Source organism: Mus caroli, chromosome 7, assembly GCF_900094665.2.
Source record: "Mus caroli chromosome 7, CAROLI_EIJ_v1.1, whole genome shotgun sequence".
Lineage (NCBI taxonomy): Eukaryota > Metazoa > Chordata > Mammalia > Rodentia > Muridae > Mus > Mus caroli.
The window spans coordinates 105526296-105541776 of NC_034576.1; the positions used below are offsets into that span (position 1 = coordinate 105526296).

The 15481-nt window shown below is 38.3% G+C and overlaps 1 protein-coding gene and 1 pseudogene across 1 annotated transcript; both read right to left on the bottom strand.

Annotated features, from left to right (window-relative positions):
• Positions 1 to 6655: 6655 nt before the first annotated feature.
• On the bottom strand, positions 6656 to 9094 carry LOC110299091 (olfactory receptor 51F1). The gene is made up of 2 exons (XM_021168694.2): positions 9011 to 9094; positions 6656 to 7637 (listed from the first exon to the last, which is right to left on the bottom strand). Exon 2 carries the CDS (start codon positions 7613 to 7615, stop codon positions 6656 to 6658), a length of 960 nt encoding a protein of 319 aa, XP_021024353.1. The 5' UTR covers positions 7616 to 7637; positions 9011 to 9094.
• A 1592-nt stretch (positions 9095 to 10686) lies between these two features.
• LOC110298000 lies at positions 10687 to 14985 on the bottom strand (annotated as a pseudogene).
• Between the last annotated feature and the right edge of the window lie 496 nt (positions 14986 to 15481).

The following is a 15481-nucleotide window of genomic DNA, read 5'->3' on the forward strand; positions in this document are numbered from 1 at the left end:
TTCCTTCCTTCCTTCCTTCCTTCCTTCCTTCCTTCCTTCTTTCTTTCTTTCTTTCTTTCTTTCTTTCTTTCTTTCTTTCTTTCTTTCTTTCTCCCCCTGTGGTTACTATCTTTACAGTGTTTCACCATGCCTTCATGAACAGGAACAAAATTAATCTTCCTGGCTAGATTATGGGGGGATAATTTAATGTTCAGTTTTAGTGTAAAATTTCTAGAAAGCTGCTGTGTGGTTTGATAATTACAAACTCATTCCATTTCCCTTTCCACTTTCCCCAAAGCTCAGAAAAAAATATAATTGTTTTTCTCAACTTTTTCAATTTCCTATGGTCTTGTCTCTTCACCCTACATCTCCCCTATGCCTACTTACTCTTATCAGATGTCACTGAAGAGGTTACTTTGTCGTCACATAAATTATCAGCAAGAAGAGAAGTGGACACTCGTAAGCTTAGAGATGTATACAAACAGTCAAATAGCTGCACTTGCTTTCTGAGATACTAAATGTGGACAAAATCAAGTATAAGCTCTTTTGGCAAGATCAAGGGACCATGTAAATGGCTTTCCCCAGATGAATTCTCAGGCATCGATACAACTCATCGCAAGCCTGATAAAGTTGGATGACAGCTCATTAAAAGGACATCACAGTATATATTTTAACAGCACTTTCTTGCTTTGGAAATATCACCAAAGGGAAAGAAAAAGGTGGTGCACTGAAGCTCAACCTGACACATGGGGCATTTGTGTACTTTTTACATCAAATACTCATTTGTGATCTCATTCGTTTCTTTGCATTAGATAACCTTTTAGAGCAAACAGAAAGAAGTAAACACTCATATAAAATCTTGCATGAGATTTTAAATATAATCTACTTTTTAAAAAATTGGAATTAATTACATCATTTCCCCATTCCCTTTAAGGTAACAAACTCACGAAGAACCAAAACAAGAAAACCTGAATCCTTCATAATTTCTCAGTACTTTCTGAGATAATTAAAATTGCCTTTGAGCCTTTATATTTCTGGACTTAATCCCCTTTTTGTTGTTTTAATGAAAGCATTAATTTTAATTTAGTAAATATATCAAATGTTTTCTAAGCATTCCCATTTTGTAGCACTTGGCATATTTGTGGAAAAAAAAACACATTAGCCTCATTTGATATTTGTTTGTGTATGGATCTGAGGCATAAATAGGACAAGGGAGAATGGCAGGTGTGTGTGTGTGTGTTTGTGTCTGTGAATGTATGTATATGTTTGAGTTTGTGTATGTGAATGTATGTATGTGTTTGAGTGTGTGTGTGTGTGTGTGTGTGTGTGTATGAATGTATGTATGTGTTTGAGTGTGTGTGTGCGTGTGTGTAAGGCAGAATCTAAAATATGATGCATATGACTGGATTCCAGAAAGCAAGTATGAGCAAAGATGGGGTCAGACATAGGCTAGACAGACAACTTTCCTATGGAAACCTTAAGTTTTGTGTTCAAGTAGTAGAAAACAACAGGAAGCTTAAACACCAGAGAAAGCTCACAAATACACTGCAGTCTGAAAAGTCATTGTCACTCTTTGGATAACTGATTCAGAAACAATAGGTTGAACACGAACAGAATGACTCAGCAACTTTCTCATCATTTTGAATACACGTCAGCTGAGGCTCTGTATAAAGAAAGAAGAGGCTGAAAACCCCTTCAGCTCCTTGGGTACTTTCTCCAGCTCCTTCATTAGGGACATTGTGCTCCTGTGAATGGATGACTGTGAGCATGCACTTCTGTAAAAGTACCCAAGGAGCTGAAGGGGTTTGTAGCCTCATAGGAGGAACAACAATGAACTAACCAGTACCCCCAGAGCTCCCTGGAACTAAACCACCAATCAAAGAAAACACATGGTGGGACTCATGGCTCTAACTGCATATGTTGCAGAGGATAGTTTAGTTGGTCATCAATGGGAGGAGAGGCTCTTGGTCATGTGAAGGTTCTATGCCCCAGTACAGGGGAATGCCAGGGCCAGGAAGCAGGAGTGGGTGGATTGGTGAGCAGGGGGAGGGGAGAGGGGATAGAGGATTTTTGGAGGGTAAACTAGGAAAGGGGATAACATTTGAAATGTAAACAAAGAAAATATCTAATAAAAATATATTAAAAAAAAGAAAGAAGATAAGCCTTCATAGACACATGGAATGTATACTTTGGAAATTCCATAAAGCCTAGAGAATTGGAATCCTTTTCTCTCTGTTCCGCATATGCATAAATATTGCTGTGGCTTATGGGTCTGACTGGGACTCTTGCATCCAAACCAGCTGCTGCAATAACAAAAGACACTCAAGCTCCCATGGACTCTTCCCTATTCTTTCATTGTTACTTGGAATTAGTATCCTGTTGCTTTTGAACCCTTAGACTTGAGTAATCATTGCCTTATACTTCTAGCCTTCTTCAGTCCATGAAATTCTTGTTCTCTCCTCTCATGTTCTCTTGTTCTCTCATGTTCTCTTGTTCTCTCATGTTCATCTCTTGGTCTCTTTCTGCTCTCATGCTCCTCCCCCATATACGAATTTAAATCTAGGTTCTGCCTATGAGAGAAAACATGGTACTTATATTTCTGAATCTGACTTATTTAAAACAATGATCTCCAGGCCCTTGATTTTCCTGCAAATGTCAGTCTCATTTTTCTTTATAGCTGAATAAATTTCAACTATGCATATATGCATGGTTTCATTAATCAATTATTTAGTCAACAGATATCTAAGCTTGTCCCAATTTTTTAGCTTAGTGAATAATGTAGCAACAAACATGGCCTTATAAATATGTCTATAGTATGTTAAAAAAGAGTTTTCAGTTTTCATCTATAGGCAAGATGACATAGCTGGATCCTATGGTACTGACAGTTGTAGTTCTTTGAGGAACATCCTTGCTGGTTTCCACGGTAGCTATAAGATGTTGCAGTTGCCCCAGTATTGCATAAAGGTTCCTTTCCTGATATTCCTTTAGAAAATTCTCTCATACATTACATCTGAGCTCTAGTTTCCCCTCTGCCCTTTCCTCCCAGTGTCCCTCTGCTCTCTCCCACAGATCCACTCCTCCTCCATTTTCTACAGGGGGAAAAAAAGCAGGCCCCCCAAAGATATCAAGCAAACATGGTTTAACAAGTTGCAATAAGACTAGTCACAAATTCTCTATCAAGGCTGGAGCCAGCAACTGGCAACCCAGTCGGAGATAAAAGGCCCTGCATTGCGAGTAGGCAAAAACATAAGAGACACCATTCACTTCCACAGTTAGGACACCAAGGTACACAACTATGATGTATATACAGAGGACATAGCTCAGACCAATACAGGGTTCGTGTTTGTTACCTCAGTCTCTGTGAGCTCCTATGAGGGCTGCTTTGTTGATTTTGTGGGTAATGTTCTTAGGTGTCCTCAACCCCTCTGGGTCCTACAATCCTCCTGCACCCTCCTTTTTGTGGTTCCCCTGCGTCAGCCTAATGTTTGGCTGTGGGTTTCTGGATCTGCTCCCATCAGTCCCTGGATGATGTCTCTCTGATGACAATTAGGCTAAGCAATGATCCTGTAGTATGGCAGAATATCACTGACTTTTTTTTTCCTTTGCCAGTCATGTTTGGTTCTATCCTGAATCTCAGAACTGTCCTTCCTCTGGTTCTTGGTTATTCAAACAGTGTCAGGTATGAGCTCCCTCTTGTGGCCTGGGCCTCAAGTTGGGATTCTAGCTAGTATTTGACTGCTTCTTTTCTTGGTCACCATCTTACTGGCAGAAGATTGAACCTGAAGGTAGTTTTCATTTGTGTTTCTGATGGCTAAGGATACAGAACATCAGCAGACATTAGTGTGACATTTGTGCTGATTTTGAGAACTCTGCTTATCTCATTAGCTCATTATGATTTTGGGGGAATGTTTACTATTTGCACTTCTTCATATAGTCTGCATGTTAGTCCCTGGGTGATGTGTAGTTTGTAATATTTTTACTGTCTCAAAACGCTAGCAATCATTTAGTTTGCTGTGCAGAGGCTTTTCAACTTCATATGATCACATTTGTTAATATATAGAAATACTTTTTATACCAGTGGAGTCTTTTTCAGAACAGTTTATGCCTCTATCTTGATGTTTTGTTTTGTTTTGCTTTTTTTTCTGTATTTTCCTCTACCAGTTTCAACATTTCAGACTTTATATTTTTTATCCATTTTGAGTTTATTATTTTTCAGAAAAAGTGGATTTATTTTCATTTTTTTTCTATGTGGATAGCCTAGTATAACAGCCAGTTTCTGTTGGATTGTAGCAGCCTCTCCTCTAACATCTTTGACTTTTCTTACTTCTGTGGGTTTCACAGAAACAAAGCTTTCTACTTTTTGTGTGCTTATAATTTTAGAACAGTGCATGACATAAAAGAATAACAGTGAGCATTTAAAAAACAGTTGATGGAGCTTGGCAGGGCAGGTAGGTCCCAAGTCAGCTGGGCTCTGTGGATGTCCCAGCTGGTGTGGGTTTTGGACAGAGTCTTACCTCTGCTCCTGGAGGGGTGGGGTTACCAACCCACAGTCAAAATTTCTGACCCAGAATTATTCCTCACAAAAAGAACTACAAGGACAAAAATGGAGAAGAGACTGAAGGAAAGGCAGTTCAACAACCACCCTAACTTGGGATCCATGGGGGTGGGGGGGCACCAAGGCCTGACACTATCACTAATGCAATGATGTGCTTACAGATAGGAGCCTAGCATGGCTGTTCTCTGAGAGGCCCTACCAGCAGCTGACTGAGACATATGCAGATACTTACACCCAACCATTGAATTGAAGTCAGGGACTCCTATGGTTAGGGGAAGGATTAAAGAAGCTGAAGAGGTGGGTGACCCCATAGGAAGACCCATAGTCTCAACTAACTCGGACCCTAGGGAGCTCCTAGAGACTGAGCCACCAATCAGTTAGCATACAGGGGCTTGTCCAAAGCCCCCAGCACATATATAGCAGAGGACTTCCTGGTCTGGCCTAAGTGGGAGATGATGAACCTAATTCTCCAGACTTAAGGTCCCAGGGAAGGGGGAGGCCTGTTGAGGGGGAGCACCCTCTCAGAGGCAAGGGGGGAGGAGGAATGGGATGAGGAACTGTGGGAGGGAGGACTGGGAGGGGGGCAACAACTAGGATGTAAATAAATATAATTATTAAAAACAGTTTAACTCCACTAAGTTCAGAAGAATTTGTGTTTTCATTATCCAAGACCTATTTCAGATAAGGCCTATGATTTTAAAATTCATATTCTCTCACAAATATTGGACACATCACACTTACATTCTTCTACAGAATTGTGTCCACAATATCTTCTTGATGCACCCTGGAAATCCTTAAATATCAGATTACAAGAAAAACTGGGTAGAGTACCACTGTTGAGTTGTCAGCCATAATACCACTATATGCACTATTTTAATTTTTGGCCATGTTTATGTTTATTGTACAGAAGGGTGTATGTTTACTTATCCTTTAATTTCTATTACCCCATGCAAAGGAAAAAACATAGTAATATGAGTATGTTGATTTTGCTTCAGATTGATAACAATAACATGTATTAAATTCTTTTTTCCTTTTTTCTTTTTTGTTTTATTAGATATTTTCTTTATTTACATTTCAAATGTTATCCCCTTTTCTTGTTTCCCCTCTGAAAATCTCCTATCCTCCCTTTCCCCTCCCCCTGCTCCCCACCCATCCACTTCTGCTTCCTGGCCCTGGCATTCCCCTACACTGGGGCATAGAACCTTCACAGGAACAAGGGCCTCTCCTTCCATTGATGACCGACAAGGCCATCCTCTGCTACATATGTATTAAATTCTTAATGAGTCATTGTTCATTATATCAACTATTATAAAAAAATTTTAATGAACCATTAAGAAATAAATCAAGAACCTCTACTCTAAGATTTCTTCCATTTTACCTGATTGTCTCTTCTAGAGCCAGAATTCCATTTCATTTATCAAATAAATAAATAAATAAATATCCTGGATTCCCAAAGCTTTCTTTTGACTATTACTTGTCTGAACCATTTATTCTTATCGTGTATATCCTGTTTTGTCTCTGAACACAACAAGCTAAGTAGTTTTGAAAAGGCTATGAAACTGAAAACCGAGGCGTGGATTCACGGTGATGCACACTTTATTTCTTGCCATGGAGGATCTTCCCTGGGAACATTCAGCAGAGTGCATAACACAGAGCATGGTGTCTCCGATGTGGGAATCATATATCAAAATATCAACTCTGACCCACGTTAGATGTGTGGTCTGAACGTCTCTAGACTCTCATTTAATCAACAGTGCACATTTTAACTGTATTGTAAATAGTTACACAGTTTGCTGTGCTGTTCTGAAGGATAGGCAGAATATGCTTTGTCAGCAATTTGAGAAAAATCTAGCACAAAACTTTCAGGAAATGTCAGTTACTTTGAGCAATAGTTTTATTTCTTCATCATTACAATTTACATTTCCCTGGTTAGACTGTAAAGCTCATGCAAAGCATAGCATAACATAGAGTATTTTAAACAGAAAACATCTAAGTATTCATTAAACCTTGCTAAATAAATTAAAAACTTGAAAACATGCACATCTAATGGGGAATCTCCAACCATGTTTTTGGAGCATGAAAATCGCACCAGGATTTTCAAATGGTAAGAAAATTCTGTGTTCATTTTGCAAAGAGCAAACTAAGAATAGCCTTTCTGATTTGTTTTGTTTTCACACTGTAGATGATGGGGTTGAGCACAGGGGGTAGAAGAAGGTAAACATTGGCCATCATTGTATGGACTACCTTGGGTGCTGACCGACCATATCGATGTACCAGAGACAGGCTAAACATTGGGATGTAGAAAACTGCAACTGCTCCAATGTGGGACACACAGGTGCTGAAGGCCTTGTGCCTTTCTTCAGAGGAGGCAATACTGAGGACAGAGCGAATGATTAGTATATAAGATAAGACAATGCATGGAGTATCTATCCCTGTGGTCAGAATGAGATCAACTAGCCCACAGATGCTATTGGCTCGAGTGTCTGAACATGCTAACTTAATCACATCTGGATGATAACAGTAGGAGTGGGAGAGGGTATTCCTCTTACAGAAAGAGACAGGTTTAAGGAGCAGAAGCAGTGGGACTATTAATAATAGAGCACGCATTATCACTAGGAAACCCATCTGAATGATTCTAGAATTAGTAAGAATCATGGTATATCTAAGAGGTTTGCAGATCGCTACATAACGATCAAAAGCCATAGCCACTAGTACTCCAGATTCTATAAATGTGAATCCATGGAGAAAAAACATCTGAACAATGCAAAAATCTAGACTGATTTCATTTGCCTGAAACCACAGGATTCTCAAGGTGGTTGACATTGTAGAAAAAGTCAAACCCAGGTCAGTGGCAGAGAGCACGGAGAGGAAATAGTACATAGGTTCATGCAGGCTATGCTGGGTCGCAATGATGAAGAGGATCATGCTGTTGCCAGAGAGGGCGGTGGCATAAAGACAACAGAAAGGGATGGAGATCCAGCTGTAAGCAGACTCTAGGCCAGGAATACCAGTCAAGAAGAAGGTTGGTAATTTTGATGTGAAGTTGCTTAGGAATTCTGTGTTGTCCTGCATATGTAGCATTTGCCTTTACAGTGCTCACATCCTAAGAAGTAACAAATTATATGGTTATAGAAAGTATTTAGACAATTTTCTGATTAGAAAAAATACTCTAGGATATAAATTCTCTTGTGTAGAAAACTAAAATTTATTACTTTAGTAATTATAATTATATATTTAGAATAGTATTTTTTACTGTTAAACCAAGTAAATATTTTCACATAAATGTGCATATATATTTATTTTTATATTTCTAGATTTTTAAGTTTCACCAGATTATGTGAATAAATAGTCATTTCTAAGAATGCAAAAAAATAGGAATTTTTTAATGTGGGAGAGTCACTAGAACACAGGAAAGCAAGCATAAATTTATTTTTAATAAGTCAGGTTTAAAGTGATCAAGAGAAGCCTGCTTAAAGATGTCCATGTGTTTGGAATTGACCTCCAGGTTTGACTCTCTAGACATAGCTTTCTAGGAATATTCTTTTGAATCCCACAGAACAGGTGAACAGCCAAGGAGAGTAGGTTATTAAAAGAAAATAATGAAGACAAAGTATTTTGAAGTTTAGGAGAACTTGAAAGGTTTGTGAGAGCCACGAAAGAGGAGACTCCCTGGTATCCTCCTGTGTATATGTTGTTAACAGTGCTGAAGTGCTTGAGCAGCCAACTCTAGTAAACATTGAAACATTCAAAAGGAGTTCAGAGTAGTTGTTGATTGTGGGAAAGGCAGGTGCCCTCGCCGACACTGAAAGTGCCAATCACTGGGTGTGTATTAGGGAGTGGATGGGGAGATTGTGGTGGTTCTATTGTTTGTTTCATTTTCAGAAACTTAGCAGCTAAGGAAAAGACAGAGATAGAGTGTGACTAATCTAGGCTATAGGAGGTATGGGGTGTTTTGAAATGGGAAGAATTTAGATAAATACACAAATTTATAAACTGTGATTATAGATACAGTAATAGTCATGAGTTTTAGATAATGAATGAGAGGATTTAGTTGATATGTAAAAGTTTGAAAGCGTCATGTGATTGAGCTCAGCACAGGAGAGTAATTAGTTCTCAGAAAGATGAGGTGAAACATTTTTATTGACACTAGGTAAAAAATTAAATAGTAGGAATATTCCTTACCCTGTTAAGGTTTTCAGTGAAATTTAGCAAGAATTTCCTTTATGCTAGTAAATATCTTCTAATGTGTTTTTAATTAACCATTTTTCATGCTGTTTTCATTTTTTGTTAAATCTTAAATTTCATGAGTTTTAATTCTATCTGAGAGGAACTACAGCTACAAACTGCTATTATATGGATTCCAATATAAGCTATACTAAATGATTACCAGAATTTTCTATAAACCTATTTGAATAGTTATGTGTAGGTAAAAAACATATACAAAGACAGCACAGTGAGCATCATTATCTATCTTACCAGGGCCTTGTGGAAACAGGAACTTTCTATGTCTTTGCTAGCAGAGACAGAACAGAATATCATGCTGGGACCTACGGACTTTTTAGTAAGTTTGAACTGAACTGTGGGATTATATGCAAGATGCGAATTTCTCTGGGGAAATTGGCAAAGAATAAGCAACATATTTTAAAATGTAGGGTGTCATCATTAAATCCCAAACGATTTTAAGCTAATAACTCAAATAAACAGCGGTCCCCCAGAGTCTTCAATGATAAACAAAGGAAACTGAAGAATTCATACACAGTTTGCTCTCCATAGTGATGTGCTGTTTCTTATGCATTCTGTCACACTCCCCGTGAGTTCTTATGAGTATTGTTGGGTCTCCAAAAAAAATCTAATTCCTTGTAGTTATTCATCATTACCTCTGGATCAACAATATTTCCACACTTCTGTGATGATCTCAGAGTCTTGTGGGAAAGGATGCTATCAAGATGGCCCATTTATGACTTAGTACTCTGTAATCTCTTATTCTCTGAATGTTGGCAAATTTTGGGTTTCTTTTAATTTCAGTCTAATGCAAGAATTGATGGATGCCCTAATCTATGAGTATACTGATAATGATTAGCAGTTATTTTAATACTATACCCACTAGCAGAATAATATTGGGTTCTCCCCTAGGACCTAGCCACAGGTTCTTGGCCCCAGTAATGCTGCCAGGTATGAGTTTTATCCAGTGGAGTGGACCTTACATATGATCAGAAAGCAGTCAGTTACTCCCGTAACATTGAACCACTATTGCATCAGTGGGCATAACTTGTCAAGGAATCATTGTTGCTCATAAAGTGTACAGAAGAGTAAGATTGTGCCTAGAATCTTCTAGTTCAATGAAAGCTAGCCAGTAGGAATAACTTATTAAGATAGACACTCACTGATTTCTGTTTCCTGACTCAGTGTCTTTAGCAATAGAGTATAATAGATGATAAGTGTAAAAAACTGTGGAGCACAATATGGTACTTTAATATCTGTATCAAGGTGTGAGATCAAGGCCTCGTGTATACTTTACACACTTCAGTCATTTCTCACTTTGTGTAAAACTTCTATTTATTTTGATGTTTTGTGTTTTTGATTAAAGAATAAGAATAAAATAGAAGACTCACTGACTGAGGACAAATTGTGACCATTAATTCATTCATATGTTTATGCTTTTAAACTGTATATACACTTATGAAAAAAAAGCACCCAGTTCACAAATATATACAAATTATAAAGCAAATATATAAAACAAATAAAAACAATTGTGGAATTACCCCCTTGAGGCACAGTTTTTCTCTTAGAAAGTTAAAGTCACAATAGGCCCCAATACAACAGTGCCTTACTGTCCAGCCTTTAGGCCTTCACTTACTGTTAGCCATATAATTAAGAAAAATTATTTATAAACATTTTCTCAGTCTGTTTCCTGGGCAAATTGTTGCTACAATGCCTTGTTGGCAAATCTTAACTGATCTTTGGATGGAGATAGGACCTGATTGACTTATTCATTTTATATGTTATCCTAAGGGAAGAATGAGAAAGAAATGGACATTTTAGCTCTTTGTAGTCACAAGTGGATATGATAAGAAAATAATCTTTAGTAGAGTGGGGTAGCTATCAGTAGAGCATTAGGAAATATAATTAATAAATTAGAATCTGTGTTCTCATTACTGTTCAACTACAGTGACAAATTTCTGAAGGAAAAAAATAAAACCCTTAAGAGAGGGAGGGTTTACTTGGTTTTTAGTCAGAAGTCCCATTGCTGAGGACCTTGAGTGAGCCTGAAATATGGCAGGAGCATTTGGTGGAGAATAGCATCTTACCAACTGGTGAACTGGAAGCAGAAAGGGAAAAGACAGGAAGGGACCAAGGAAGGACACTAGCTGCAAGGACAGGATCCCAGTGACTGACTTAGTCAGCCACGTTTTACACGTAAAGTATTTCTACTAACTGGCGAACAGGCCTTGGACACATGAGACTGTGAGAAACATCTCATGTTCAAATTAAACCTGGAAGGGGTGATCTTAAATCGACTGAGCTGGGATTATAGGTTTTTAGTTTGACATCCACAGAAAACCATTAGTGTGGAGACTATCCTTATTGTATATTGTATTCTAATTTGCTTGCTGATTTCTATAGGTTAACTGAATGGTAGTTTGTTTCATTATAATACTATAAAATTAGTGTACTGTGTTGTTAGTAGAAATGATGAATAGAAGAAATGAGTAATTCTCCAAAATGAATCAGCCAGATTTAAATTATCAGTCTTCCTAATGTGTAACACATTTGCAGTGGCTGGTTTGTGTGTGTGTGTGTGTGTGTGTGTGTGTTTGTTATGCAGGGCAGGACTATTTGTATTACTGCTTTTACATGGATCATTTTATTTAATTTGGAAACACTGAACCATCTCTCCAGCCCCATAACACCTACTGTTATATTGACAATATCAAATATAACCACAGAAGAGGCCATGAGAACCTGGTTATTGTCTAATGTTTTACATATCAATGTGAGCATGGTCACTTGTTCACAGTAGGTGTAAGAGACAATCTGGCTTAGGCAAATGGGCTTCCAGGAGAACATGAAGATAAGGGCATCACATGATATACTTTGTGCCTGATGAAGCTGCTCTTAGCTAGACTGTCCATAGCTGGAACAAAATGACATACTAAGGAATGTTTCTGCTGAACATCTATAGCTACCAGAGAGGACAGTGAATATGAAACAGCCTGGAATGAGTGATGCAGGTATAGAATTTGATTTTGCAGACTGAGAACCAATTAAATGGTCAATCATAGGTTAGGTGGAAGAGTACCGCCCTCATGGAAGCTAGAGAGCCCAGAAAAAATTGAAGCATTAACAGAAGTACTTTAAACTTGATGCACTGATGAATAATAATAATAGAAAACTTGTGGTGGAAGGGGAGAGGTGGGGAAAGGAGGTAGGTCATGAAGAGAGGGAGAGATGTGTATGGAAAGTCGTCTTAAGTAACTATGTAAGAAAATGCCATATGGAAACTTACTCCTGTGTAAACTAATAAAAATGATAACTAGATCCAAAGTTGGGACACTTTCTACCCTGGAAAGTCACAGAGGAAGATGTATGTGATGCACGGTGAGGGTGGTTTTTCACAGGCATCGCATCAGAAGATGGCTGTGACACTAGAATCTAAGGGGGAGACTTTCCTTTGCATAGCCTAACCAAGTAATAAACACATTATTTTGGCAGATCACAAACAGTCACAGAATTGTGACTGTCAAGTGAGTATGAAATTGTAAGAACAGGAAATCACTAATCATATGTCTATAAACTCAGTTTTCTAAATTGATCATAATGAAGTTTGGCTATATCTAGTTTAGTCTAATAGAAATATTAATAATCCACAAGTCCAGATAGATAAGTAAAGAATAATCCATTCAAATGTGGCTCTTGTAGGTGGAAATTTGTTAGAGTAAAGATGCAGTAACCATTGTTAAATTTTGCAACATAAAATTCAATTATATCTAGAGTAAGAAATAAGTTTTTCACTATGCCTTTGAGCAGGTTTGAATATACCTCCCATATATATTTAAGTGGAAAGGTAGTAGTAAAATCAATAAACTAGAATGGAGAGGAGATAATGATAAGAGAGAAGAGAGAGAGCAGAGGGAGGAGAGAGAGAAAGAAAGAGAACATAGAAAGGAGAGAGTGAGACAGAGAAAGAGAGAAATAGACAGGATTTTTCTCAGAATCCTTGATCTGGGTTAAGTTCTACTTCAGATTCTTTCTTCCCTTTCCCTGGAACCCAAGGTTTCAGAAAAATTCTATCAGTATATCTCTCTTGACCTCACTTGGAATTTCTTGGTGGAAAAAGTGATTGATCTCGCCATATCCTGTAAGCTAAGTCTGAGCTCCTCAGAGCACAGTTAGTGTATTAGGCTCTACTGGATCATTTTTTGAAATAAGTTTTCCCATTTTTTTAGAACTCTCATGACTCATGATTTTTGTGAATGCCAAATACTCTATTTCATACTTTCCCACGTGTATATATCTGATAAAATACCTTTTATAAGACCTAGAATAGGCACCATTTCTTTTTAAAAATAACATTTATTGGTCTCAGTTACACATTTCACTCATTTTTACTGGAGTCACTGCATGAGTGGGACCATGTGTTTTTCCACATCTACTTATCCTGACTAGGGGACAAAATCCAAGCCCACTGCATCACTCTTCATTCTCCATGTCTGCAGATGCATCAGTCACCCTGATGTATCAAGCCACTTCTGAATGAATCCTTGTATTCTAGTCTTCCATATAATGAGAGAAATAATGCATTAAAATTCCAAATTTTATGTGTGATTGTTTTATTGTAGTTATATTTTTATCATCACAACCAGTTACCTGAGACACAATTACAGAGGAAGGAAGTCCCACTTTGGCAAGTGGATAAAGAGATCAGGGCCTGGCTCTGTTGCTTTGAAGCAACTCATCATAGAAGAGTGTCTGCTGGAGGACTGTCACCTCTTGTCAGCTGGGGAGGAAGAAGACATAGTGAGCTGGGATCCATCATGCCTTCTCAAATGTCACACCTCAGTGACATAACATTCTTCTTTGGGTCCCATCAGCTTCCATGGCCTTCCTGTACTGCCAAAGCCTTATACTAAGTGTTCTCCACTAGTACACACAATTTCTCTTACCTTTAATTCATATCAAAATTGTGCGTACACCAAAGAACTGTTTTAAAAATGATTAAGTTTTGTAATTTATTATTAGTTAAATGTTTTTTGTATACCTATTTTGTATACCTATGAACCCAGGTTCATATAATCCTTTTTTTTCTTTCTTTTGTATTTATTTTTTATTAGATATCTTCTTTATTTACATTTCAAATGTTATTCCCTTTTCTGGTTTCCCCTCTCCCGGAAACCCATATCCCCTACCCTACTTCTAAAAGGATGTTCCCCCACCCACCCATCCATTCCTGCCTCCCTACCTTCACATTCCCCTACATCCCTTTTCCCAGTTCCCCCTCCAGAACCCCCCTATCCTGTCCTCCCTCTCCCTGCTTCTATAAGGGTGCTCTCCCACCCACTCTCCCACTCCCAACTCCCTGCCCTGGCATTCCCCTACATTGGCAAATATGATGTGGACAACTAAGGGTACATGGTGGCCAAAGCGGTGGGTGAGGAAGGTGTAAAGGGCTGGGATATATAAGGTTAAGATGACACCAATATGAGAAGTACATGTACCAAAAGCTTTGAGGCGAGCTTCACCTGAGGGCAACCTCAACACAGCTTTCAGAATCATCACATTAAGATACACTGATGACAATTATGTCAAAGCCAACAACAGAGAAAGCCACAAAGAGTCCATATTCATGATTGACTCTGGTATCAGCACATATCAACTTGAGTACAGCCATGTGATCACAGTAGGGCTGGTTAATGACCTTGTTGGGGCAGAAGGGCATCCGGGAGACCAGGAAGCAGAAGGGGCTCATCCGCGGCAGCCCTCCCACCATCACAGCTGCCCCTAGTTTGATGACTGCAGATATGGTCAGGATGCTGGAATGTTGGAGTGGGAAGCAGATAGCCACATATCGGTCCAAGGTCATGGCCATGAGCACCCCAGACTCCACAGAAGAAAAAGCATGTATGAAGAACACCTGGATGAGGCAGGCATGATATTCAATCTATGATCCTGAAACCAAAGTATGGCCAGCATTTTGGTTGTGTGGAGGAGGACAGAACCAGGTCAGTGGTAGCCAGCATGGCCAGAAAGAGATTCATGGGCTCATGTAGGGTGTGGTCAATTCGGATTATGTGAAGAATGGTGATATTTCCAGTCACTGCCACAATATACATGACACAGAATAGAAAGACAACTCAGAATTGCTAATTCTCCAGTCCTGGGATTCCAAGCAAGATGAAAAATGTAGAGTGGGAAGAGCTGTTCCTTGAAGCCAACATGAGAGAAAGTGTCATATTTTCTGTGTGGGGAAGTTATTCTGCTTTCTGAGGATTATAAAAGCCAAGGCATGGATGGTTATTTGCTCTTGTGTAATAGTACAATTTTATTCAATAGTAAATTGTAGGAAAATCATCCTTTATAATAAATATTTTGTCACACAAAATGATGCAATTTAATATTTCTTTTGGTGCTTGTAACACTTAAATACTAGAACATGTCAGAATCAGAGGCAATTATTTCCTAAAGACCACTGTTTTCCTGGAAGTAGAGCCTGCTGAGTGAAAACAAGCATGACAAATTACTTGTAATTAACTTTGTCATTTTCTCTTTGACAAAGTACTTGGTCTTCCTTTATTTCTTTTTTTTTTATTTAGATATGGTTTATTTGCTCAAAAGCAAGTGAAGTATTTATATGCCATTTTCTTTTTTTTTTGATTTTTAATATTTTTATTACATATTTTCCTCAATTACATTTCCAATGCTATCCCAAAAGTCCCCCATAGCGCCCCC